The 25,820-nt window shown below is 36.1% G+C and overlaps 7 protein-coding genes across 7 annotated transcripts; 5 read left to right on the top strand and 2 right to left on the bottom strand.

Moving 5' to 3' along the window:
- The first annotated feature begins 1,148 nt into the window (after positions 1-1,148).
- On the top strand, positions 1,149-4,844 carry Tsp_06930 (conserved hypothetical protein). Its single transcript, XM_003380732.1, has 11 exons — positions 1,149-1,248; positions 1,461-1,612; positions 1,676-1,748; positions 1,811-2,167; positions 2,782-2,845; positions 2,887-3,038; positions 3,105-3,256; positions 3,319-3,452; positions 3,686-4,177; positions 4,361-4,692; positions 4,750-4,844. Exons 1-11 carry the CDS (start codon positions 1,149-1,151, stop codon positions 4,842-4,844), a joined length of 2,103 nt encoding a protein of 700 aa, XP_003380780.1.
- A 4,179-nt stretch (positions 4,845-9,023) lies between these two features.
- Positions 9,024-9,649, bottom strand: Tsp_06929 (hypothetical protein). The gene is made up of 2 exons (XM_003380731.1): positions 9,601-9,649; positions 9,024-9,391 (listed from the first exon to the last, which is right to left on the bottom strand). The coding sequence occupies exons 1-2, from the start codon at positions 9,647-9,649 to the stop codon at positions 9,024-9,026; spliced, it is 417 nt and encodes a 138-aa protein (XP_003380779.1).
- A 548-nt stretch (positions 9,650-10,197) lies between these two features.
- Tsp_06928 (FERM domain-containing protein 4B) lies at positions 10,198-12,619 on the top strand. Its single transcript, XM_003380730.1, is given in 11 exon segments — positions 10,198-10,255; positions 10,423-10,603; positions 10,686-10,790; positions 10,890-10,974; positions 11,353-11,432; positions 11,507-11,543; positions 11,554-11,658; positions 11,936-12,022; positions 12,139-12,157; positions 12,252-12,385; positions 12,539-12,619. 11 exon segments carry the CDS (start codon positions 10,198-10,200, stop codon positions 12,617-12,619), a joined length of 972 nt encoding a protein of 323 aa, XP_003380778.1.
- Positions 12,620-12,825: 206 nt separating this feature from the next.
- Tsp_06927 (conserved hypothetical protein) lies at positions 12,826-15,333 on the top strand. Its single transcript, XM_003380729.1, has 7 exons — positions 12,826-12,919; positions 12,987-13,099; positions 13,176-13,304; positions 13,495-13,693; positions 13,763-13,998; positions 14,117-15,190; positions 15,328-15,333. Exons 1-7 carry the CDS (start codon positions 12,826-12,828, stop codon positions 15,331-15,333), a joined length of 1,851 nt encoding a protein of 616 aa, XP_003380777.1.
- A 597-nt stretch (positions 15,334-15,930) lies between these two features.
- Tsp_06926 (transmembrane protein Tmp21) lies at positions 15,931-17,333 on the top strand. The gene is made up of 6 exons (XM_003380728.1): positions 15,931-15,992; positions 16,217-16,455; positions 16,582-16,708; positions 16,785-16,861; positions 17,017-17,143; positions 17,212-17,333. The coding sequence occupies exons 2-6, from the start codon at positions 16,270-16,272 to the stop codon at positions 17,331-17,333; spliced, it is 639 nt and encodes a 212-aa protein (XP_003380776.1). The 5' UTR covers positions 15,931-15,992; positions 16,217-16,269.
- Positions 17,334-17,756: 423 nt separating this feature from the next.
- Tsp_06925 (putative ABC transporter, ATP-binding protein) lies at positions 17,757-23,075 on the top strand. The gene is made up of 18 exons (XM_003380727.1): positions 17,757-18,006; positions 18,036-18,455; positions 18,521-18,676; positions 18,781-18,986; positions 19,199-19,468; positions 19,552-19,806; positions 19,898-19,996; positions 20,067-20,256; positions 20,324-20,484; positions 20,595-20,691; positions 20,748-20,837; positions 20,890-21,380; positions 21,472-21,588; positions 21,708-21,837; positions 21,881-22,195; positions 22,237-22,384; positions 22,456-22,580; positions 22,642-23,075. Exons 1-18 carry the CDS (start codon positions 17,757-17,759, stop codon positions 23,073-23,075), a joined length of 3,954 nt encoding a protein of 1,317 aa, XP_003380775.1.
- Positions 23,076-25,506: 2,431 nt separating this feature from the next.
- On the bottom strand, positions 25,507-25,723 carry Tsp_06924 (conserved hypothetical protein; the record flags this gene model as incomplete). The annotated part of the gene is given in 2 exon segments (XM_003380726.1): positions 25,507-25,663; positions 25,683-25,723. Coding segments are annotated over 2 exon segments (198 nt in total), but the record flags the coding sequence as incomplete, so codon positions are not given.
- Between the last annotated feature and the right edge of the window lie 97 nt (positions 25,724-25,820).

Here is a 25,820-nt window from a genome sequence, read left to right as displayed (position 1 = left end):
ACATATTGTGAAAATATATAAATGAAAGTTGCTTATATATGTAAATCGTCATATTTTTCAATGATATTTTAATTGCGTTAAAGAATTTTCTATCATTCCGACTAATTTTGTGTTGAATTCTACACCAGTTACTTGGTGCAGATCAAATGATTCCATTTAACCAACAATTTTTAACGAATACTTACCCAATTAACAAAATTTCAACCGAAAACATTTTCGCTGGAAATTTTTTCTTATGCCTGAAGCACTTCTTAGCAGACTGCTTTCATGTTGATTAAATATTATGCAAAAAATGAAATTTTTTTTTGTTTTACAGTTTTTGATACTTTTCCTAGAGAAGTTCACGTTCAACTAATGACAAGTCATTCAATACTTATTACTGTCAGCAACAATAATCAAGAAACATGATTACAAAACTGCAATCCAATGCTTTTTTAGTTTTAATTTTGTTCATTTGAAACATTTATTTGAAGTTTCATTCTTATTTCTTTTCAAAATACCCTGAATTTTCATTTCCTTAATTATAACAGTTGTTCAAATTTGAATCTTGAAATATTAAACCTTAATTATCTTTTCCATTTTTCCAAACTTATGTAAAAATTTTACTTGTGATCAAATATTTAATTTAATAATAAATTCATAAAAAATATTTGAAAAATCAATTTAATAAATATTTTGTTTTTTATGAAGTGCAATTTGGCAACATCATTTAATGATAAGCACCGTAATCAAAAATATTACCTTATTTTCACTTTACATTAAATTACTTTTCATGTGTTTTTATATCGCAAACAAGTTAACCGGCGTGTAATTATTATTAAATTGATCAAGTATAATTTTAAAATATCCATTTCACTTTAGAAATGATTTTTCGTAGTTTGCTTTACAGTTTCCATAATTGACTATTTCAGACAAACCTGTAAGTTTACAAAATATAAAAGCATGGAGATAATTTAAAACTTTCCTTGATGTTTAATTTCTCAGGTCTTCCATTTAATTATCAGTTTGCGTGTAAATGAGAACTGTAATTTTATTAGTCAATGATTTACTGTTTGAATAACAAAATTGATTTGAGTGTTTTTTGAGGGAAATTTTGGAAAAGAGCAACATCATTTGTATATCGCGAATTATTTATTGTAATTACAGAAATGGTTATCGTTGAAGAAAATATTCCACTGTTGGTGGCTCGTCTGAGAAATTGCGCTGCTTCATCTCAGCATGCAGTTTCCAGAAGAGATCGCTTTGTAGGTTTTTCAGTACTGCTGCAGCCACCAGATAAACATTGCAGCATGCTTGCAGATTTGCGCACTCGTACTTGCCAACGGAAAAAAGAATTTTTTTATCGAAAATGCAAAACGAATGCGCATAGGGCGGAAAAATTCAAGCGATTATTTGGTAATCTTGCAGTTTTTTGATCACAAAAAAGAAAACATTTCAGGGTGGTTAATTTTATATTTTAGATGAACTTGAAGGACTGATTGAAGATGATGATCTTAAAATATCCATATTTGCTTTTCTTTTCTCATTGGATTTAAACAACAAGGTCGTCGCCGAAAAGTTCATTTCATTTTCTATGACACTATCCGACGATTCATCATGTCTTCAATTTCAGGTATGATAGTAATAACTTGTTGTTTTTCATTTTTGAATTTGTATGATGAAATTATTTCATCAGCGAAAGCAGCCGAAATTTCCTATTCATTTTGATGAAGCTTGTGGAATGCACTGTTCCGACTTGCTTTTTCGAGGTTCTTTGCATAATATCGTTTCAATGCCATTTTCTTATTATTAATACTGTATTTGATTTCAGAAGACAAATTGAATGAAATATTATCCACAATTAATAGTACAAAAAAGAATTTATCCAATTCACCAGTTACTTTGACTGATTTGATGCAACGGAACAAGCACACGGAAAATTCAAGCCAAATGCTGAGCGAACTTTCTGAGAAGCATTTAACCATTATACATCAAGACGCGATGGATTACGCCTATTTGTGGATGAACGTTGGTTCGAAGCCTTCGCATCCGAGAATATTGTCTTTGGAAACGTTCAAATACAACATCACTGGTCTAATGCTTGGCCATGAGACGGACTTTTTCCGCTTGAATGAGGCAAGTGTGAAGACAGTTGATGAGCTAGCTGACATTATGTTTTCTTTTCATGGTATTCTTTTTAGAAAACCACAAAATTTTTTATGCCTTTGAAGATTTGTGTTGAAGGAATCGTTTGGGAAACGTTTGAAATGTGTCTAGAGCAATTTTTGGAAACTGGCACCAGGTTGAAATTTCTACCCAAGTCATTTTTTATTTAAGGTTCTATTTAAATTGCAGTGCAAGGTGTGTTTCTACGTTGGTCCATTATGAATCATCATTGTGCCGCACAATGCAAAGCTTTCAACTAGCACTTTCCAAGATTTATTTCACTTACGTGAGGGATGTTCAAACGGTTGTCAGAAGTGGCAAAGATTTTGCTCAAATTGTGACTGGTTTCAATCATTTCTTCTCATTTATGAGGTTATACATATTTTCGGCGTTTTCTCATTATATATATATATTTTTTCTTTTTCAATTTATGAAAATTTATTCTGAAAATAGCAAACTGTAGGTGTTTGGGAAATTTATGCGACGAAGTTTTGAACCGGCTTGAAGTTTGTCAAACTGGAAAAAGAGCGGTGAAAAAGTATTGGTATGTAATTTAATTTTATAACAAATTGTTATTAAATTTACAGGTAGGTTGGCTTTGGAATACACTTTTTGAATATTGTGAGCTGACTTCAGGAAACTCACTTTATCCGAATGCATTCGCTCATCTTCTAGAGAGATCTTTCATTCCATTGAGAAAGTAAGTATCAGAAAACTCATCGCGGAAAGTAAAAATTTCAGCTTCATAATTTATGCAGAACAGATGTTTTTAATTTCTTTGAAATATTTGCTTCTGTTTTGTAGTACAGTTGAATTCTTGTGGAAAGATGGTATTTGGTGGGACAATCATGATGAATTTCCACTGATGAAAGAAATACCTGTTATTCAATGTGGTAAGCATTAAACTGTTACAGTAAATTAGGGTAGAACGTGCGCGTAAATGTATTAATTGTTTCAAGATTATGGTTTTGAGACACATTTCCAAGATACGATGATTGTCTACGATGGGCTTCCTAATAGCTTTCCTGCATCTCTTGAAGATCCACTTTCATTGCTGCTGGATCGTCATTTGGATATTTTTCTTTTAAGAAATTACTCACAAAAATTCCAAGTATTACTGTCGTTTAACTTTTGTTCAAGGCAATTTTTTCATCTCGTAACTGATACTTTTAGGTAGAAGAATGGATGAAAGATAATTCTGAAATCATGGCGAAATCGGATCAAATGTCAAACATTTTTGCGAACTTCGATCTTCCGCAATGTTTACGAGTGAAGAATTTTTTAACGGAAAATTTCATAGTTGAAAAGTATGTATTTTCAGTGATATATTTACTTAACTTGTAATTTTAACTTATTTTCATTTCGTATTTTATTATTGATTTGATGTGAAATATTTAATTTGAAAAAATGCCTTTAAAATAGTTGCAAATAATACATACTGTAAATAAAAGATTATTAGGTATCATTATAAACTGTTATGTTGATTAAATTATAAACTTGAAAAAAGTGATTTTGTTTAATTGAAACGTTAATAGTTTAGACTGAGTCAAAGCGACGAATGCTTGTTGGATTATTTCCGCCAAGAAGCTCACATCGATAATGCTTGCGCATTGTTAAAGAACGTTTTTTTATGCGGTGATGCAAAAGCGATGGGCACTTTATGTGATTGTCTGTTTCCATGTATTTCGGAATCAGTGAAGCCGAGTTCTGTACTTCGTCCAACAGTGCTTCTTCCAATATTGGAGGAGTCGTTTGATCACTTGTTGAAGAAGTTTAAGCCATGCTCATTTACTTTCCAGGTGGTTTTTATTCCAGAAGAATTTACCCTCAACGATGTCAGACTTTTTTCCTGTTTGAAGCCTTGTCTTTACCTCAACTGGCCACTGCGTCAGCTCATCACTGAGCACGTTATTCAGTGTTTCGAACACTTGTGGACTTTTGTCATGTACATTCATTTTGTTCGATGGATGCTTCATTCAGCATTTTCTTCTTTCGTACATCTGGATGACAAACATCTTGCATCCAATCATCAGTGAGTATATTTTTTTCAAATTATCATTTGTATTGTAATTTCAGTTTTATTTTATCAATGTTCGCATGCAATTAAAGCATTTCTTTTAAAACAATTATTTCATCATTTCGTCGTTGCGTTACAGACGTTAAACATAAATAAATTTAAATTATTATATTTCAATTTCATGCTTCTACTTTTTAGATTGCATGTTTATTTTTTCCAATTGAAAAATGCGATCAACGAAATATTGGCATTTTGGATGCATCGTTTGATAAATGATTGTTATTCCGCTTTCAAGCAGCGTAGCTGCAAAGCGCAGTCGTTGGCTCAGCTCCGTCAAGCAGTGGTAAATTTTGCCGATGACGCTTTTCGAATTTGCCTTTTGGAAGAGAGCTGCTTACCTGGTCGTCAAATCATCAATCTGCTTCTGGTGAGCGTTGTTAAATTCTGTCGTTCAATACAGTATGGCAGTTATGATTTGGCCATCTACTATGCCAAACATGCTCAATTGCAGATGAAGAAGATTTGCACCGGTCAGTTGTGGATTTTGTTATTGTTAATTTTAATATATATGTATATACATATTGCAGAATTGATTGGTACTCGTAAGCATTTGAAAGATTTAGATTTCAGTCATTTGGTGTTGAGAATCAACTTTAACGACTTTTTCTCGACCGGTAAATAATTACCTCGACAAATGCATTGTGCAAAATTTACGTAGCGTAATTCCATTTGACAATAATCATTGCCGATAAATCGAAAAAATTCAGCTTGGATAACGATTGTTAACTAGAATAATAACTCAGTGGAGAAAATCTATTCTCACAATATTTGAAAATGAAATTTCTTCTCTTTTTTACTTTCCTGCCCTACTCTGCTATTTCGAGAATGTAACTTACATATATATATATGCTACCCCCACAACTACTTGATATTAATGAATAAATATTTGTACTTGAGAATTGAGGTGGCGGTCTGGTTTTTACACTAAAGTTTGTTGTGGTCCAAGTCATCAGGTGAAGAGAAGCAAATATTATTCAGGCAGTCATCATCAACATCATAATTATCATTTTTCCAATTGATGCTGAATTCAAATTCGAGCATAGAGGGGCCAGGGGATGCGTTTATCAGTAAGCAGTTCAACATTGCGCACACTTTGATCAAATCAGTGCACAACTGGCCAAAGTGGTGATGCTTCTTCGGGTTCAATTGAGCATCAATCAAAAGAGTCAGTTGGTCTTTTTGGATAGCCAGTCAGTCGAACGTCGTCGACCAACCTCTACACCACCACCATTCGACCACTGAATTCATATTCTCTATCCTCCTCAATCGTAGGTTTCACCTCCTCTTTGACATCTACCCAACGAGCAGAGTTTTCATCAATTGATCCAGAGTGTTTTTTTTGGTAAGTTTTGTTTTTTGAAACTGGAAAAGCAAGCGTAAATTTCAATATCCAGGTCAGTGTGTCAGGTTTTAATTTAATTTTTTGTTTTTTTTTCTAAAGTTTCAGGTTAATACTTTAAGATACTTTTTCATATCATATTTGCGAAAGCGAACCGACGAAATTTAAATTTTTACTGTTCACGGTTGATTTTTTGCCGGTAGTTTGTTTGTTCAACGGAAAGCTTTCAAAAAGCAAGAAAACAAACAGAAACAACAACTAACAAGAATTTCATTATCTGAATACTTTGAAGTTTTTTTCTGTTTCTTTTGAACGAACTATCTCAGTGTGTCGCTTAACAAATACAATTGTTCAGCAGATTTTCCTTTGGAGAAAATCCATTCCAAAGACGAGGAAATGATGATGTCATTTTGAAATTTCTTTAGATTTCAGGCAAAGTTAAATGATTGTTTCAACGCACATTTGAATGCTTTTCCTAAAGTCCTTGAAACATTCAATTGGTAGTAATATTGAATTTTTTTTCATATCAATAATTGCTTTTTAATATTTGATGCAACTGCTACGAAAATACCGCTTCATCTTTTATCTTTGTGCAGTATTTTCTTTTGTTTTTACCGTACTAATTTAGTTTACTCTATTGATTCGCTCAATTTTATGCTTTCGTTTAATAAATTCAGTTATTTTTAAAATATATTCCCATTGTTAATGCAGGTATAGTTTTTTTCATTATAAAACACGATTAAAACATTTTTTGCAATTAAAATTTATTTCAAGGACTATATTTATTATTGTTAAACAAATTTTGAATAAAATGATCAATGTAAAACTATAATATAAAAAAGTAATGATAGAACATTTCGATTAGGAAATGATTGGACATTTGAAATTGCTTTTTTAAAATATATTATATAAATTTTTATAATTTTGTAAATATTTTACGTTTTTAATAAAATAAATGTCAGCATGATTGAACTAACATTTGTATTATTCCAGCTGACTGTAATGAATTTTGAATTTGAACTTACCTGCAAATAGGTATACTGTGACTTGGTACCATTTGGCTTTGGCGTAGTTATTGTTTTCGTTCTATTGTTTTTCAATTTGAAATATAATCTGACAATTTGATCGATGTTGTTGCACTGATCGTCACACGATAACTTTATGCATGAAAATGAAAGTATGAACTTTTAAGTGCTGTTTTTTTTCATTTCTCAATCCGCATTGATTCGTTTTTATTTGATCCACGGTAGTATTAATTGATCACGGTCAGTTCTGTCAAAGAGTTGGTTTGTTTCTGTTTTACCAAATTTGCTTGTTCTATTTCAGTCGACGAAAAGGAATGCATACTAGTAAAATTAGCCTGGCTATTTGTAGGAGAGTGTGGTAATTGTGCCTTAGCCCTCCTTCCTTATTTGCTGTTGATTCGCTTGCATTAGTTTCGAAATTAGCAATGACAAATTGCCACTAAAGTAGGAATTCGTTAAAGTCGATTTGGCGCTAATTGAGTTACTCGCACAAGCACGAACCATGCGATCCGGTTTGCACTACGACTTGATGCACTTGAAATTTAAAAGGGCGCTTTATCGTGGACGAGAAAATAGAAGCGGTGGCTCTGTCGTCGTTCAAGCAACAGTTTTCTTGTTGTAAAGTTTGCAGTTTTGACAATTTTGCTAAAAGAATGTCAATTGCACTGGTTGGAAAGTGGTTGTCATTTTTATTTTGCTCATATGGCTGTTATTGGGTTGTTTATGCGATATGCATGGTTTTTTTTGTATCTTCATCAGTACATTATTTTGTCTTCTTCTTCTTTTATAATTATGGAAATCGATCCATGTTTGTTTTTGGTTGATCATTTGAATCTAGCGCGGCAGATTTATTATTGGATTTGACGATACGAATGCTGCGACAACATCATTTTCAGTTAGTTGACTAGCTGAATCTTTCTGCTTTTGAATCGATCGACTTGATGAGGGTGGATGTATGTATTATTGCCAGTGGCGTTGTCTTGTTCATCAGCTTATGAATCATTGAATAATTGTCGCGTTGGATTTTTTTTTGTTTTTATGGCAACGGTTGATATAGGCAAATGGTTGGTGCTTTGTGCGATTTAAATATGCACGAAAAAAGAAAGCTTCTTGCCTCTTTTCATCTGGGGAGGTCACATACGGTTTGCTGCTGGTGGTTGACCGAAACTGTGGTTGGTAGTAATTGTTTGTTTATTGGCCACTCTGTTGATCGCCGAGGTGCGAAGCTGAAGAAGACATTTGCTCAACGGTGAAAAAGCAATATTGACTTTGTCTGGGTGTAAAATTGTGAAAGCGATGAGTCATGCTTGTCAGTGTCGTTCAACAACGCTGGTTATTTATGCATGGGAACATGTTTGCCGTCCATTTTCTTTGTTGTCAGGATTGAAGTTGTGATGTTCAGTATTCTTCCGTTCACTGGATGCATCCTCTGATATTATCTGTGTTGATGTCTTTTTTTCCAGGGTCGATGTTGTACAATTTGAACACGATTCTCTCACGCGATTAATATGGAACATTGGCCTTCAGAATTGCGCGCTCAAAAGTGCGTGCGGTCATTTTCATCGATTGTTCAAACAATTTGCAAGGGAATTTAGAAAAAAAATGGGGGGGGGGGGGAAGAGAAAGAGCAGCATATTTTAAAATTACTTTTTTGTTCACTGTGATGCTTTGCTACGATGCAACTTTTTGTTTTTTTTAAAAATTATTCTGAAGGAGAAGTTTGCGCATTTTTTTAAAATCTGCATGAATTGTCAGTTATTGAAAAATGTAAATTCTTTTTAGGCGTTGACTGATGGGATGACGACCTAAATGACGTCAATGAAGAAGGTATGTTTAATTTTTGTTGTTGATGTTGTTTTTTTTTTATAATTTTTCCAATCTGTGTTCTTAGTTTTGATCAAAAATTCTTATCGTTATTGTAAATTTGCAATTCAATTGGACCAAATAAATATTCATCCCTGGAACAGGTTGATTATTAAGTTTGATTGTGCTATTGCTCACATTTCCAATGAATCATAGTTGATGGAATTTGTGTGCATACAGGTTGGTTGATTGATTGAATTTGAACAACCAGGCGAATAAACTTCTTTACTGAAAAAGTGGCTTTCTCGTTTCCGCGATGATAATGCATACAATAGACGAAAGTTGAATTTAATTGTATCGAGATTGGCAACCAGTTTCAATTTCATGCTAATGCACATGGCCCAGGCAAAGTGATATATGTATATATATATGTGTGTGTGTGTGTGTGTATGTGTCTGCTGCCAATCGGTGTGATATCTGTGCGAAGGCTTGCTTGAAGGTGTTGATGGTGAAACTTTCAACTCTATTCCATTCTATTCAGTACCAGTCACGCGTGTATTGGTGGTGTTTTTTTATGCAAATTGAAAAAAAGCAGTTTACAGATGTGGATTTCGTTGTGCACTGCTTTTGATAATCAAAAATTATTTGTCGTGAATTGGTATTTTGTTTTGTGATTGTGTTGTTTCAAAATTTTCACGAAATTATAAATTTTGCTGATTTGGGTGATAAAAATGTTTTTTCCCCTGTGGATCGCCGTGACTTGAAAATGTTGTTGCGTGTCGATTTTTGCATCATTTTCTCCAAGAGAACGGGGTTGATTTGGAAGCGTGTAGGCGACATTGGGGTGGAATGGCTTTTTCACCAGTCCTTGACTGAATAATCTACATCCACCCACCACGCTCGGCCGGCGCAATAAATCGAGCGTTGTTCTTCTTTTCTTGCACCACCCTTGTTTGCAGTTTAATTCAAATAGCTGCACTGTGTGTTGCATCCTGCTTGTTTCTGTTCTATTATACCTTCATCATTATTATTCTGTTTAATTTCGCTTGATCACATTTGTTTATTCGTCTGATGATTCATCATCAGTTTACTTTTTATTTTGAAAATTAATTTTTTTTCTTCTGTGTTATGTTGGTTTTTTTTTGCAATTTTCATGTTGGTGTGCATTTCACAATGTCAAGTGTAATTATTAGCAAGCTGAAAAAAATGACCTTCAAGTGTCACTGTTAGCCAGGTGCTGTTTTGTGGTTTCGCGTGCATTTTTTTTCTCTTCCAATTTAGCACACTGGTAAATTATTTAAATGTTAGAGCAGAAGTTGTGAACTTTTTTGTTTTTCAATCAAAGGACAAATAAGCTCTTAAACATTTGCAATTGCTTATCAATAAAAATATGCCGCCGAGAGGGTAATTTTTTGAAAATTGGTTTTGATAAACTGCTTTTCACCCATTTCCATTATTTGTGCAGTTTTGAAACCTTGACCCTGTTTTGTAAATGTGAAGAGAAAAAAAATGGAAAATCCATGTTCAGTTGCTGCAAGTTACAGTAGTATCTCGTGCAACAATTGCACACACTGAGGAGGAAGAGGTGGACCAATATTAGCAGTTTTACCATTTTAGCATACAGCGCAGTTGATTGGTATTGTATTAATTTTTTGATTTTTTGTTTTTGCATGTACAAAATGCATTTGTTCAGGATGTCGATTGATTGATCATTGCTTGGTGTTGTTGTTGTTGTTGCGTTTGGTCACAGCACAGTGAACAACACCTGCTTTAGCTGCTTTTTAATTTATTGCCATTGTTGTTATATAATGATGCTAGATGCAGCGCGCGAAAAGGTTGTCGAATGGGCAAGTCGTAAAAATAAGCGTTAACGACTTTTCACTTTACGTTCAATGATACACAATTCTCTGCTCTTTCTGGCGGCTTCTTCCAATTTTTGCTAATTTTGCTAATATTACTTGCTTGCTTGCTTGCTGTTGCTGCTTCTGCTAGCTGTTCAATTGTCGATTGTGTTTGCTTCTTCTTTTTCTCAGAGCTGGTGTTTCAGATGACCGAAGGTCGGCGGACTCAGGTAGTGCTGCTCGATGACCGTCGTTTGGAGATTGTCGTGCAGACCCGTTTGACTGTGGCTGAGCTGATGAACATCGTCGCCTCGCATTGCCATTTGAAAGATCCAGACAGACAGTATTTTGGTCTCGCATTTCAAGACGACAAGTAAAAAAAATTCTTTAATACTCATTTGCTTCGATTATGCTATTCATAATATTGTTTGTGAGTGTTTTTTTTTCCATACAAGGCAACAGCTGTTTTGGTTGCACGATGACAGACGGGTGCTCGATCACGAGTTTCCAAAAAAGTTAGCCCCTTCCAGTGCCGTATTGACGCTTCACCATTTAGTCAAGTAAATCAAGCGATCATTTATTTGTACAGAATGCAGCTTTTTGTGGAATTATTGTTTATATATATATATATATTTATATATATTTATTTTATTTTAAAGATTTTATGTCGACTCGTTCATGCGATTTGCCAACGCTGCATCGGTGGAATTGTTATTTTTGCAAGTTCGAAATCAAATCTATCGGGTAAATTTAGCAAATTTTCAGGCATATTCTTACAAAATTGAGAACAATTTGATCATAAAATTAGTTTATAGCCTCCAAATTGCTCTGCCGAAATTTCAGTCATGAACAAAATCAGTTCTATTGAATGTCATTCAACTTTTATCAGAAATATGAACTGTATTTTATTTCATTTCATTTCATTTTATTTCATTTCTTCAATACTTTTCCAAGTGTTGCAAATGTTCGACGTAAAAGCACACTTTGTCCGGTTGCTTACTGTAGTTTTTACACTGTAAAAGTTATGCTACCTGCAAATCATTTTTTTGAATTTATTCTTTCATTGAAATAGTGTGCAAATTGCAAAAACAATTTTCATATTTGCTTCAATTATTTTTTCAGAATGTCATCAATGCCGATCACGATACCATATTCCAACTGGGTGCTCTGTTGGTCCAAGCTTACTACGGCGACTTCAGAAAGTACGTTCTCTTTGATTTTCATTTGATTACTTGCTTCTTTTTCTTATATCTATCAATCGATTTTCTTTTTTTAGCGAGAATGCGACGAGAAATGCGATCAAAAAATTGCCGGTATTTCCAGAAAGCGTGCTCAGATACTACTATTCTCCTTTGGAATGGTAATGTTGAACATTGTTTTTCATGTGTCCAATTGAATAATACGCAGCGTTGTTTCAGCGAGGATCAAGTTATTGAAATACACAAGAATTTGACGGGTATGAGTCGAGGCAGTGCTGTTGTAAAGTATGTTTTAGTTCTTTTTTTTCTGGAAAACTTAATATTATTATTGTTCAACAAAAATCCACATCCATTCTACCTAGATATTTGACTTTGGTCGAACGGTTAGAAACTTATGGCATGCATTTCTACGAAGTGAAAGTGAGAATTTGTGAATACTGATGACTAATGTTGTAATGAGAGAAACAGCTTTAAAAAAAAATTTTTTTTTTCATTCATTTCAAAAGGACAAAGTTGGTTCACCGTTTGTGCTGGGATTTTCCAGTCGTGGTATATTTCAGTTTAACAGCAACGACAAAAGCAGTGCTTTGCGGGTAAGTTGGTTTTTGTGCTGGCAATTTGAACTCACGTCGTCAGCTAAATTTGGTTCAGAGTTTTGGCTGGAATCAGTTGGAAAATTTATACTACCGGGATAAAAAATTTTCCGTAGAAGTGCACGATCCGAGACGGTAAGTCAATGTGGAAATTAGCATTAGTCTTCTGGTTTTGTTTCAAATCACATCATGTGCATGTTGTTGTTGTTGTTGTTGTTGTGAATTGTAGTGGCGTATACGTATTCTGTTTCTAGTGTTGTACACGTGTTAAGTTCTTTCAATCCTCTTGAGGACGCATTCCAATCTTCCACAGTTCCTGGTGATAATTTGATCGCCGCTATTGGCGATCCTACAACTCAGTACGTTGCTTTGAATTCATTTAACGGTGATAGATCTAGATGTTTTTATTTTCTTATGCTTTGACTGCCAATAGAGAGCTACTGCATGAATTTTCAGACGTTATTCTAAAGTTAATCACGTGGTGTTTTATATACTTTTTTTTAAAAATCATCCCAGGGTTTCGCTAAGTCGACGAACGTTCGTACCGAGCAACGTGCACGTGCTTGTCTACTTATGCGAATCGCCGCAGTTGTGTAAAAATATTTGGTCGTTGGCCATATCGCAGCACCAATTCTATTTGGACAACAAAGCCATCAGCAGAGTAATTTAAATGATTAATTTTTGCGCAAAAGTTTTTTTCTTTTTCATCCAAGCACTTCTTCTAGAAAGATAAAAACGTACAAATCAGGCACATCAACGAACTGTTGGACAATTTGAATAAGCTTCCCTTTTCTGCGATACGCATGCACACAGACACGTCGAACAACAGTACCTCAGATCTGGGCTCGTCCGTTTCGTCGCAGAGTCTTCGTTCGTTGCCCAACATGTGCTATGCTGGTATTTGTGGAATTTTTCTTTTCTTTCACTTACTGAGAGATACATTTTTTTTACTCATCAGATGAAGAACAAGCTAGAGATTCGGAATTTTACAAGCAGTTGCAAAGCCGCAAGCAAGCGCTGGAACTTCTTCTCATCGAAAAGCTCAAAGAATTGAAAGACGTCTGCATTCAGGAAGGGGTAAATTATTGGAAAGTTTAAGGAAAATTTTTTAATTGCCAGTTTTTATTAATTATTAATATTATCCATGCATTAGAATATTACGGGCGAAATACCATCTGAATTGTACAGCGCTTTGGCACCAGGCGAAGCAGAGCCGAAGATCAAACGACGTGTGGGCACTTCGTTCAGTATTTCACCGGATTTAGTCAACAAATTGGTCACGGTATGTGTTTTTATTTTGTAAATTGATCAACCGAATGTGTTTTGCAGTTTTACAGTATACTTTTCTTCTTTCTTGAAGCATGGGATTTTTAAATTGCACGTACAGTCAGTCAGTCAGTTGGAAGATTTTTTTCACATATTGTTGGAATATACACTTCGAAGTGTACTGTTGTTGTTGTTTTTTGTTTCAGATTGATCATATTTCAAAATTGGAAGCAGATGTGGAGATTAAGCGAAAAATTGTCGCTGGTCATGAGAAGTTGGTGAACGACCCGAGCGTGTCGAGCGTGGTACGCAGGCGTCGCCGTCAAGATCTCAAACAAGCAATACAACAGTTGAAGCAGTTGGAAAATCAACTGGAACAACTGTGCCTGACTGCTACTAAATACAGTAAGATGATTTTTGAAAACCTTTTTCAAATGCATTGGCACAATTGCATTGATGTTTTTTCTCTTGCAGATATGCACTGTATAAATTATTCCCATTCGCCTTACAAAAGTGACAAAACGAATTCGGTAATCCGCGGACAACCTTCTCCGTTTGCTTGCAACTCGTTGGGACGTTTGCAGAGTTGTCGTAACGCTGCTAGTGGCATGGCTTCGAGTAGCCGTTTGTCACCGCTTCGTGGACGCGATGCTTTGCCTTACTATGCACAAGCCCCTTCGACGTCTGCATCGAACAGTCGACTGAGATCGGTAATACATCAATATAAAATATATGCACAGTTTATTGCCATTTTATTCAGTAGTAGTTAGGTTTGATTGTTTATTGTTTTTGTTGCTAATTGTTGCAGAAGTGTATTGCTGATTTTAGGCTTCCATTCCCAATTCACCGAATCTTGGTTTACGATGTGCTGAGGATTCAGTGCCTTGTAGTAGTGGCTTATTAGAGTTGAACATGAGACAGTCGTCGTCGTCGTCGTCTGCGGTCGGCTACCGTCCATTTGTTTCTTATCAAAGCAAGTACAGACAGCAGAACTATCCGACTTTGTTGGACCGGCCGAACGTTAGCGTTGGCTGCAGTCGCAGTCTGTCATCGCAGTCATTGCAAAACGACGAGCGAGATGTGCTCAGTCCGTTGAGGTTTTTTCCAAAAGTGGACGCGGTTGATCACGCCCTCGGTTCATACAATGTACCGCAGCAGAGGACCAGCTGGGATCAGGATTGTCTGGAACGGATGAACCATGCTGTTCTCGGCAGCTCAGAGTCGGTTAATTCTGGCTTGACGCATCGCAGTATTTCTAGCAGTGCAGGTGCAAAGGCGGCAATTCCAGGATGCAGTGGGCAGTTTCCTGGAATGGTTAATTACGTCGGCAGTTTGGATAGGAGGCAGTTGAAGAATCGAGGTACTGGTGCAACGGGTTTGCTGAAGCGATTGTCTGAAAAATATACAGTAATTGGTCGTCAACAGCAGCAGCAGCAGCAGCAACAACAACAACAACAATATCAAGAATCATATGCATCAATGGATCATTCTCCTCCACGTTATCCGAGTCGTGGTTCGTCAGCAATGGTTGCTTGTCAGCCTGCTCTAGAGGCCGTTCGACCATACAGTAATGATGATTATTTGAAATATACAAACCGACAACCTGCTGTAGCGCCAGCTAGACGTGTGCAACACGAAGTTAATTTGCCTCCGACGTTCAGCTCGCCGCAGCATTCAGCCATGGTCCATCAACGCACTGGTCCCAAAGCAATGATTGCTCACGACGTGCAGGATGTGCTTTCTTGGTATGACGAATCCAAGCCCTTGGGTGTTGCGCGCACAAATGCATCCTGTTCTGACGTTTGTATCTCAGCCTCAGCTGGTACTGTTACAAATGCAAAGGCAGCGAACAAAAGTAATGGTGCTTCTTCGACTGGCTCGCCGCTCAAAGCGGCCACCGTCGTCTGAACGGTGCTGTTGTTGTTCTGATTATTGTTATTATTTGTTGTTGTTTTTTTACTTATCTTTTTCGTTGATCATAACTTTGAAATTTCCTGAGCTGGGGTCAGGGACTAAACTTATTTTAATATTTTTTTCAGAAGTGATAATCTTGTTATCTGTTTGCTAATATGCATATTCACAGATATGTGTGTTTATTTATTTATTTATTTATTTATTTATGATATCTGTATGCCAGTATACATGCTATGATTTATTATTACTTATTATTTTTTCTTTTTCTTATTCATGAAATGAATAATTCTACGACGAATTTGATCATTTTGACTTTCGACATTGCGTGCAGTTGAACAATGTTGAGAACAACTGATGGGCTGTATATATATATAATCAATGAAATGATAAAGACCTCAAAGTAAAAATTTCTAGACCAAATCGACTTCTTCAACTAATTTTGATCATTCTCACCCAGAAAAAAGAAAAGTAAGTTTTAATTGTATAATAATAGTCAACATCTGGTTATATTTTTTCACAGGCAATTTGTCATTCATTAAATCGAAATGTAGCATCATGTAATTGTTTTTAAATTAACAATTATATATATTTAAATGATTCTCTCTATCCAACTGCTTCATCTCATATTTTTATTTTGAAAAGAGTAATATAAATTGAACTTGATTATCTACAGTACACACTTAAAGACGTGTCAGTATCGTGCGGCGTTGCCTAATTTGTATTTGTAGTTGTTTCTGCTACTTGCTAATTTCCTCGATTCTTTTGTACATTGCCATTAATTTTGTAAATTGTAAGTGGATTTTTGTGTTTTTGTTATAATTTTCATATGAATTGAAATTGAAAATTGTGTATATAACAGTCCAAATACAGCGAAAAATATTTTAAACGAAATATGTCTATTATAGATGAGGAGAAATATTTGACTGAACTCCACCAGTTAATAAAATTAGCTGACAGATGTTTTTGAGTTGTTGAATTTTTAAATTATTTCAATTTTTAATTGAAATATTCTAGGTAGATATATTTCTTCAGCGCTTGATTTTTGAAAGGAAACATTTAACGGTGAAATGGGTTGTGCAGAATGCATTTGTGTTTTCTTTCTATGCCTCACAGTTTTTACTGAAATAAATGCGTTGCGATTTTTGGTGAGACCGGGACGTCCGGTATGTGTGAAAGAAGAAGCCGCGAAAGGTGTTGTAGTCACGGGCGATTATTCGTTTACCGAGGGACCAGCTCAGTTGAGCAACATAATTGTAAGTATAACATTGCAGATTGTTTAGGAAACATTTTTGTGAACCTGTGAACAGGCAGTTCAGTTTGACTTTTGAATTGTATAATTTAAATAAATTTTTTGTTTGGTAATTAAAAAATTGTTTTAGGTGACTGATTTTCAAAACCACATTCTTTTCAAACGACAAGATTTTACTGATCTTACTGGAAAATTTGCTTTCACTACAGACAAATCAGATTTGTTTGAAATTTGCGTAAGCACGAAACCTCAGCATAGTAAGCATTGTTTTTGAAATGGAAATGGTTTCATTTTGCACTTTACACAATTTTTCATTTTCAAATATTTTTCAAGGTGGTGCACAAGCGGGAATGCTGCGTGAAGTTGAATTGAACATCAGACATGGACTCGAAGCTAAAGATTATGAACAGGTCAGTAATTATTGTTTTCAAGTGTATTTTTGTTGCATGTAAATTTTTCATTTTTTTAATGCATGAAGTAACTAGCATTTTCTTACTTATTGAAATTGTTTGCAGAATATTTATTTTATTATTTTTATTTGCTAAATGCAAATTTACCGTTTCAGATTGCTAAAGCAGAACATTTGCTTCCGGTTGAAATGGAACTGAGACGCTTGGAAGATCTTGGTGAAAGTCTTTTGCAAGATTTTGCCGCCGTAAATTTGTACGAAGAGGATATAAGAAATACAAACGGTAATTAGTGATCAGTTGGATAATTTAATCAGGCAGTATGTTTTGATGCTGATTAATTTTCATCTTAGAGTCGACAAATTCTCGAGTATTATATTTGACTCTTTTTTCTGTCAGCTGTTTGCTTCTCCTGGCTTCTTGGCAAGTGTTATACTTGCGCAGATTTTTCAGAGCGAAAAAACTAATCGATTGAAGAAGAAAAATGGAATTCTTGCACCGTGATGTAATAATTCACGATTCTCGTCACTGCTAGCTTCTTTGATGCTGGATTTTTGTTGTTGTTTACTTTTCTGTTTGTTCTGCTCACACAAAATAATACGTTGCTAGTATTGTTGTGTGGTGTTTCAAATTGTTACTTTTCCACGACAAAAGTATATCGTCTTTTCTTCTTGATTAAACTATTTTGAAAGCATTAATTTTTTTTTCAGAACGTGTTATAAATTTTTAATGTTGATTCAAATAAATTTCATTTGTTTGTTTGTGATGAATGTTTGATGGATATTTTTGTTGATTTCAAACAAATTCTTTAGTGCATAGTTTGTTTTGAAATTTTCAGAAAATATCACTACAAAAGGATACTGTTGAAGGAAAACTACTGACTTGTTGAACAGCTGTGATGAATGACGCTGATGAAGTGCTGGTGATCGATGGGGAAAGTCTGACAGCGACTGTAGGACAAGAAGAGAGTGGGAATATCTTTTCCAGATTGTTCTTCTGCTGGACAAACAGCCTCGTTGGCAAAGGTGTCCGAGGGGAGTTGACCAGTTGCGACGATCTGCTTGCTCTTCCGGATGCATGTCGATTATCGGCACTTGAACAAGCATTTCACCAAAGTCGGACGAGAAGAAGCCCCACCGGTTGGGCAAGTAAGCTGCACCGGCGTTTGGCGGTTGAGTTTTATCCCCTGGCATTGCTGAAATTGCTCGGCGATATGCTGGCGTTTGCAAATCCACTCTTGTTGGGATGTTTGCTCCGATTTGTCGACAACCCGAACGCTTCTTCTTCATTCGAGCATCACGGCTTGTACATCGCTTTGGGATTGTTCGGTGCCAATTTGGCCAACGCCCTGCTGACCACTCACTACAGGCATCGGCTCGGCTTGGTGGAACTGAAAGTCCGCGCTCTAGTGACCATGTCCGTCTACAGGCGACTGCTGGACTTGGCAGCTTGCCAGCTGAGTCATTTCAGCGTTGGCGAGTTGGTGAATCTGCTGTCCACCGACACGGAACGACTGCTCGCATTTTGCCGCTGCTTGCACGACGTCTGGAGTGTGCCGTTGCAAATCGGCGTTGCATTTTTTCTCCTCTACAGAGAGGTTTGACAACTGTATTTTGTTTTTCCATGTTCAAATCCATTTTGTCGATGTTTAATGATTTTCAGGTTGGCATTGCATTCGTTGCCGGCATTGGGATCGCGTTGGCTTTTTTGCCGTTGGTCCGTTGCCTGTCGTCCAAGATGGGCACACTGTTTCATCGAATGATGGAAAAGAAAGATTGTCGAGTTCGTGTACGATCAATCAGTTATTAATTGGTTACAGTTTTTTTCCCTTTTATTTCTTATTAAATAATTTAAAACTTGTTTTATTTATTCACTTGCACTGTTCATCTTGTTTTTTTAGTTCGTCAACGAAATTTTGTCAGGCGTGGCGACGGTGAAATTTGGCGCGTTTGAAGCTGATTTCGAAAAGCGTGTTGAATTGATGAGGCGGGAAGAGTTGAAATACTTGAAGCGTCGGAAATATTTGGACGCTGTTTCGGTTTACATCTGGGCTGCCACCAGTTTGCTCATGAGCACGCTTACGTTTCTTACTTACGTTCTGTTGGGCGGCCATTTGACTGCTTCCAAGGTAGAAAAGAGTTATTGAATTGAAAAGAAATACTTGATTTCTTTTAGCTGTATACTGTATTTTAAAAAAATATTTCTTTTGTATCCAGTTGATGATAATCAGGTATGAAATTTGTTCAATAGTTGATTCAATTTCGATGTTTTTTGGTTTGTTGTTGTTTTTTTATTTTAATATTGATTGCAGTCGAAAATTATTTCATTTTGTTGTTTAAGGTTTTCACCAGCTTGTCTCTTCTCAATGTTCTCATTGCACCGTTGATAAATTTACCATGGATTCTTAGCGCTGCGATCGAAGCCTGCGTATCCAAAAACAGACTGTCGGCATTTTTGAATCTTAACTCTTTGCTTGACAACTCTGTTTCACCGGATGCTTCACTGAATTTGTCGTCGTCCGTTGCACTGAAACTGGACAATGTAACTTCCAGTTGGCAAGGCGAAACTGAATCGCCAACGTTGAGAAACATCAATTTAACTGTACAAAAGGTTCATTCGTTCGGGTTTACTCTTTGAAGTGCTGCGTAAATTTTGAAATTATAAATGTTGTGTTTTTTTTTCAATTCATTCAGGGAGAATTGATCGGCATTTGTGGTTCTGTTGGTTCGGGCAAATCGTCGCTATTTTATACCATTTTGCAAGAGTTGCACCTTTGCGAAGGTTCAGTATTTTTACAACGTCGCGCTGGAGAAGGCGTGGGCTACGCTTGTCAAGATGTTTGGCTGAGAAGTGGCACTATAAGGGAAAACATCACCTTTGGCAAGCCATTTCAAAATGACTGGTATTGGAATGTTGTGGACGCGTGCTGTCTGGCAGAGGATTTTCAAGTAAGGAAAGGCTGTTTATTGTTGGTGGTTGTTTGAATTTCTTTGAATTATTTCAAAAAGTTGATATAAATAACATTCGTGTTGTTTAAAGCAACTGAGTATGGGTGATCAGACAACGGTTGGCGAAGAAGGACAAGCGTTAAGCGGTGGTCAACGAGCCCGCGTTGCATTAGCTCGGACCGTATATCAGGTGAACAATGCTTTTGTGTTTGCGTTCTGTGATTTTCAGTTTTTCAAATTGAAAACATAAAACCATCCAGGACCTGGATATTTATCTTTTGGATGATCCTCTTTCTGCGGTGGATGCGTTGATTGCCGAGGCGTTGTTCGACCGGTGCATACGAGGCATGCTGCGTGACAAGACTGTACTTTTGGTCACTCATCGTTCTGAATATTTAATTAAAACCGACCGAATTTTAACTCTGAATCATGGTCGTATTGTCAGTTTCAGTAAGTGGCCAAAATTGTGATCAAAAATTGGCAAGCAGTTTGTTTGTTTTTGATTATTTTGCTTCAGGCCCTCCCCAAACGGTGCCACAGATCAGTGAGAAGAAAGAATTGGCAGTTTCAAATGATACTGCTTTCAAAGGAGATGATTGTGCCGAATTTGAGCTGAAACATCCCACCGAAATCAACGCTGACAAGCAAATGCAGATGGAAAATTGTGAAGCGCAAGAGGTTTGCACAATGAAATTTGAAAATTCGTCATACATTTTCGTCATATAGCATAAATTCAAATGAATCATCATAACTATTGCCACAACTTTTAAAATTCATGTTGTTTGCAGATCGGTTTGGTAAAATTTTCCATTTATAAAACTTACTGTCGTATTATGGGTTATGGATTTTGTTTGGCAATTTTGTTGTCACTGTTTTCAATGCAAGGTTTGCTATTAGAATGGCTGTTGGAATTGTTGCTTCACTTTTCACGTTCAATTTAGCAAGCAGAAACGCCAGTGATTGGTGGCTTTCGTACTGGCTGAAACATGCTAACAACACGAACAGCAATAACATCAGCAACATTGGTGCAAGTAAGTATGCTTATATCGTTTATTTCTTTTTTTTATTTTCTCATATTTACAGTTCAACAGCGGAGTGATCTTGTTGAAGAGATGAATCATCTCAACGATAATTCTCAACTATACTTTTTGACAGTTTACTCCAGTCTGGCCGTTGCTAACAGTATCTTTGTGCTAATCAGAGCTTTCGTCTACGCTTACGGATGTTTGCGAGCGTCGGAACGTATTCACAGTTTATTAATGAACAAATTGTTTCGTGTGAGGGAGGATTGGTTTTTTAATAACTTTCCCTTCAACATGATGAATGTTCCAAGTTGTGAACGCATTTTTTGTCTTCAGGCACCGCTGAGCTTCTTCCTCGCTACACCAAAAGGACGAATTTTGAATCGTATCTCGACCGACATGTTTTCCACAGATGAATCACTACCCTCTCAGGCGAATCGTCTGGCGAAATTTACCTTCGAACTTCTCGGAGCCGTGGTTCTTGTGCTCTACAGTTTACCGTGGTGCGTTGTGGTCGTCGCGCCGTTGTGCTTATTCTACTGGTATATTCAAGTGAGAATCTTGGGACAAAACAATTTTTTATTTAAATTTTACCTTATTTGAATATTATTCGATTGATTGCAAAATTGTAGCATCAGTACAGAATGACACGTTGCCCATTGAGACGATTGTCCAGTGTCAGCTTGTCACCGATTTACGCTCATTTTGCGGACACGGTACGGGGCGTGGTCACTGTGCGCGCGTTGGCCACTTTCGACTTGTGAATAATGAATAATTCGATTTGAAAGTATTATTTATTTATTTATTTCAAATTTCAAATTGTAGATTCGTAGATGAATTTGAACAACTGTTGACGAATTATTTGAAATGTGAATACAGTTTGTTGGCTTCGAGTTTGTGGTTTTCATTCCGTTTGAACATCATCGCCGTGACTACAATCACCGCCGTGGGCGTGGTCGCTTTGGTGCAACATCGTCTGAGCCGAGTTCATTCTGGTCAGTGGAATTTCGTTTGTTTGTTTGTTTGTTTGTTACTGTTGCATATTTTCGCAGAAATGATCGGCTTGGCGTTGACGTACGTGTTGTTGGCCGTGAATTTGCTTGCCGAGTTGACCAACTCGTTGGCGGACACTGAACGCGACTTCGTCTCGACCGAACGACTGTTCGACTACATTAGGGGCGTGGCTTCGGAACGTCAAGCCGAGGATCGCTCGACCAACAGGCCTGCTGCTGGGTGTTGGCCCAGTGCCGGCCATTTGCAATTTCGTCAAGTTTGTCTGCGTTATTCTGCCAATTGCAAGTTAGCTTTGGATGCTGTCACGTTTGATGTCAATGCTGGTGAAAAAGTTGCCATCGTCGGACGAACAGGTGGACTGTCATGATGATGCTTTATCTCATATATAATGAAGCTTTCCACGAGAACGTTGAATTGTTCCCTTTCGCAGGATCAGGAAAGTCGAGCTTGTTGAACGCGTTGTTCCGTATGTATTCTTTGGAAAGTGGTCAAATATTGATCGATTCCATCGACATTGCTAGTGTTGATTTATACGAGCTCAGGTAAGTGATGATGTTCTTACTTTCATTATTATTAATTATTATTGTTGTTGTTGGTGTTGTTGAATTTGTAGAAATGCCGTCTGCATTATTCCTCAGAATCCATTTTTGTTCAGCGGTTCGTTGGCGGAAAATTTGGACATCCGACGCGTCTTGGAACGCGACCAGCTTGAACAAGCGATCCGAGCTTGCGAATTAGGTAGCTAGCGTTGCAGTTGTCCACTGAATGAAGCTCTTGAATTTCCACTATTGTTGAAGAGGAATTTGTCCATCAACTTGGTGGACTGGAAGCGGAAATCAAAGAAGGCGGCAGCAACGTTTCCGTCGGCCAACGGCAGTTGATATGTCTCATTCGGGCTTCGATTTTGGAAAAAAAGGTAAATTGCACGTTCAACATCTCTTGTGGCATTTCTCCTTTGCCTGCATCTTCAAGATAATTTGCATTGACGAAGCCACTGCCCACGTGGACGTTGAAACCGACGCGCGTTTGCAGAGGCTGCTGAGGAGACGCTTTGCCCAGTCGACGGTTCTGACAATAGCTCACCGACTTTGCACGGTCATGGATTCTGACAGAATTATTGTAATGGAAAATGGTCAACTCGTCGAACAAGGAAATCCTGCCCAATTGCTCAGCTGTCCGAATTCCAAGTTCCGTCGTTTAGCGGCAAATCATAATAATGTCCAATATATGTGACCAGTTGAAATCTTTGTCATTGGTCGATATTTTTTTGAGCCGTTGTAGAACGAACATCACTTTATCATTTGTTCTTACCAAATATGAATCGACCAGTTGCAAATATTATAAAGAAATCAATCAATGCATATGAAGGCGGCCAATTCTCACAGTTTATCGTTGCCTTTTGTACTTGAGCATCACTGAAATTCACTTATATATTGTAAATTGAAAATTATAATTAAGTAAGACGTGTACAAACATTAATTATAACAAACAATTTCATGTCATGATTGCAATAAAGTGAGTGGGCTAACTGAAAAATGAATTGGATTTCCATGAACGTTCAGTTAAAATGGAAATATTGCTATTTACAGAGATCACGCAGGGTACTATGATCGTAGCCAGAGGCAAAGAAGTGAAAAAGTTGTCTAATTGGAATTCCGCTTTTTCATTATGGGGTAGAACGAAAACAAGTGTTTGCTGAGCTTCAATAAAGACTCCCTCAGGAGCTTCCTGATTGAGGCTCACGCATGAATGTTCTGTTGGCCAACTGTTTATTGTAATACTATTGACCATACCCAATAATTCAATCTTACTTTGCGTTTACTGTAAGCTAGCGACAGGCACTGTTCGATGTTGAAGAAATTGCATCAAGGTAAGCATTTGATATTACAGAATATATTTTTGATGTTTTCACACGATTGTCAGTATATTTAAGCGTTCTATTAAGCAAGCCTAGTATTATTAAAATCGCCGTGTTTTCTAATATGCAAATTGAAAAATATCATTTTTTGCACAGAAATTGATTTAATTTATTATAACTTCCTATTATGTTTATCATATTTTTCGAAGAACACAGACAATAAGCAAATTGTATATAATCCTGTCTGCTTGAGTTTTTTTGTTAGAGCAACCGCACAATGTGTATATATTTTGACGGGAAGTTTTTGGTGATGACTTCCATCTAGCCAGGTCATTTTGTAATTCTCAAATGATTGTTTTATTGGTTCAGTTTGTCTGTTCTAGTGAATTGCTTCTTCAAAGCTTGATTTTCACTATCATCCTACAAGACATCTCTCAACATTAATTGAACATTATGGCGCGGTTAGCCCTAGTTAAGTAAATAAAACGCAATCACGATTATCAGCAGAAAAGAATAAAATAAAATAAAATAAATAAAAAAAGCAGAAAAGAATAAAAAAAATACGTTTGACACGGTTACAATTAAATTTTCTCTCAAACGCAGTGCATTACTTAAGTAAATAAAACGCAATGAAAACAGTGGGCTAGTGATATTTATCAGGAGAAATGAATAAAATAAAAATTTGCATGCGATTTCCTTTCCATTATTGACATATTGGAAATAATTTTAGTTTTACGTCGTCCGTGGATGGAAGCACTGCGTTTTGTTTGGAAAATCGACTGAAGACCAACTTTGAACGCCAAACACTAGATTTGCTTTTTATTTTCATTATTAATTTTTGGAAAAATTTCTGAAAAATAATTTTTCAATTAACATGAAAAGAGCATGAAAATCAACAAAGAGAAGATGACGCATTTGACAGTAAGTGGCAGTTTTTTCATTTTCAAGCCGTAATCACATAGCAATATAAAACATAAATTCTCAGTATATTCTCTATGATTTCTCAATATGAGATGATAAGTGACTTAATGAGCATCAAATTTCCGTACAATTAAGTTTCATTAAATAACACCCTGTGCACATTGTTTATCTATTATTAGAATATAGTCTTTCGAAATAGAATAAGAATTTTCAATAGCTAACATGTACGTTCAACTAACTATAAACAAGCTTTTGCCAGAAAGTTGCTCATATAAAATTATCTCCATTTTAACTACTTGGTTTTCTGACTTAAGAAAATTTTCAGTTATACGTAGGTGGGTTATGTTTCAGTCAGTTTTTTCGGTATGGAGTTTTCTGCCAGATAGTGTTTTTTGACTGAATTGTAAATATCAAGGTCATTTTTGAATTTTCAAATGGTTTTTATTGGTAGAATTGAGCAGTGCATATTATTTATTCTGTTCATACTGTATTGAGGCATAGGTTAGAATTTATCCTCAGTAAGAAGTTCCAACGCACAAAAACCGGTTTTGAACGCTGCGCTATGCAAATAACGATCGCATTAAGGTGTATAATCGTCAGTTAGGGCGCACTCGTTCGTTTGACTTACGTGGCAAGTGGTAGCGTTGAAAAACGTTCTCTGAGTTTATGACGCTGAATAGTTTTTGCTGACGTCTATTTTAAATTGCTGAAAAGTAATTCCTCTTTTTTTCTACTTGTGTTACTTTTTTTCGAAACATTTGAATACTCATTTTTAAAATAGTTATCTTTTAATTGAAAAGCACTTAATTATTATATTTGTCGTAAGTCTACTTTGTAATGAAATGAGAGCAGTTTTGATTTAATATATCATTTTTGCAGGTAAAATTAATAAAGTAGATCGAAAGTGAAAATGCGGACGACACGAACCAAATCACGGACGGCACAACGCAGAACAAGAGAAGGCAGGAGGTAAATGTGATTTCTTGTGTGTGCTGTCTCTGTTTGCAATGGCTTAGGGTACTTCGAAAGGGTGAAGTGATTCCTTAGTTTAATTAAATTACCCTATGTTTGTAGTAAGCAATAGATTAGTAAGATATTTTTTCTGTAAAACTAAGACTTTTTTCATATTATGTTGAGAGTAGGTGATGTCTCGTCTTCATAAAATTTTTGTATCGGCCCTTATACCCACTTTTAAATAC

The sequence above is a fragment of the Trichinella spiralis genome (assembly GCF_000181795.1).
Source record: "Trichinella spiralis strain ISS 195 chromosome Unknown Scfld2, whole genome shotgun sequence".
Classification (NCBI taxonomy): domain Eukaryota; kingdom Metazoa; phylum Nematoda; class Enoplea; order Trichinellida; family Trichinellidae; genus Trichinella; species Trichinella spiralis.
This window is presented reverse-complemented; position numbering and strand designations above follow the sequence as displayed.

Bases quoted from the DNA above. Each gene is read 5' to 3' on its own strand.
- Tsp_06929 (XM_003380731.1), bottom strand. From the start codon at position 9,649: ATGCACGCGAAACCACAAAACAGCACCTGGCTAACAGTGACACTTGAA. The intron at 9,392-9,600 runs GTCATTTTTTTC...ATAATAGAACAG, and splicing joins GCTAACAGTGACACTTGAAG to AAACAAGCAGGATGCAACAC.
- Tsp_06927 (XM_003380729.1), top strand. From the start codon at position 12,826: ATGCACACAGACACGTCGAACAACAGTACCTCAGATCTGGGCTCGTCC. The intron at 13,100-13,175 runs GTAAATTATTGG...TCCATGCATTAG, and splicing joins ACGTCTGCATTCAGGAAGGG to AATATTACGGGCGAAATACC. The intron at 13,305-13,494 runs GTATGTGTTTTT...TTTTTGTTTCAG, and splicing joins TAGTCAACAAATTGGTCACG to ATTGATCATATTTCAAAATT.
- Tsp_06930 (XM_003380732.1), top strand. From the start codon at position 1,149: ATGGTTATCGTTGAAGAAAATATTCCACTGTTGGTGGCTCGTCTGAGA. The intron at 1,749-1,810 runs GTTCTTTGCATA...ATTTGATTTCAG, and splicing joins TTCCGACTTGCTTTTTCGAG to AAGACAAATTGAATGAAATA. The intron at 2,168-2,781 runs GTATTCTTTTTA...AGCTGACTTCAG, and splicing joins CATTATGTTTTCTTTTCATG to GAAACTCACTTTATCCGAAT.
- Tsp_06928 (XM_003380730.1), top strand. From the start codon at position 10,198: ATGATGCTAGATGCAGCGCGCGAAAAGGTTGTCGAATGGGCAAGTCGT. The intron at 10,256-10,422 runs GTTAACGACTTT...TCTTTTTCTCAG, and splicing joins GGCAAGTCGTAAAAATAAGC to AGCTGGTGTTTCAGATGACC. The intron at 10,791-10,889 runs GTAAATCAAGCG...TTTATTTTAAAG, and splicing joins ACGCTTCACCATTTAGTCAA to ATTTTATGTCGACTCGTTCA.
- Tsp_06926 (XM_003380728.1), top strand. From the start codon at position 16,270: ATGGGTTGTGCAGAATGCATTTGTGTTTTCTTTCTATGCCTCACAGTT. The intron at 16,456-16,581 runs GTAAGTATAACA...AAATTGTTTTAG, and splicing joins CTCAGTTGAGCAACATAATT to GTGACTGATTTTCAAAACCA. The intron at 16,709-16,784 runs GTAAGCATTGTT...ATATTTTTCAAG, and splicing joins AAGCACGAAACCTCAGCATA to GTGGTGCACAAGCGGGAATG.
- Tsp_06925 (XM_003380727.1), top strand. From the start codon at position 17,757: ATGAATGACGCTGATGAAGTGCTGGTGATCGATGGGGAAAGTCTGACA. The intron at 18,007-18,035 runs GTAAGCTGCACC...TTGGCGGTTGAG, and splicing joins AAGCCCCACCGGTTGGGCAA to TTTTATCCCCTGGCATTGCT. The intron at 21,589-21,707 runs GTGAATAATGAA...ATGTGAATACAG, and splicing joins GCGTTGGCCACTTTCGACTT to TTTGTTGGCTTCGAGTTTGT.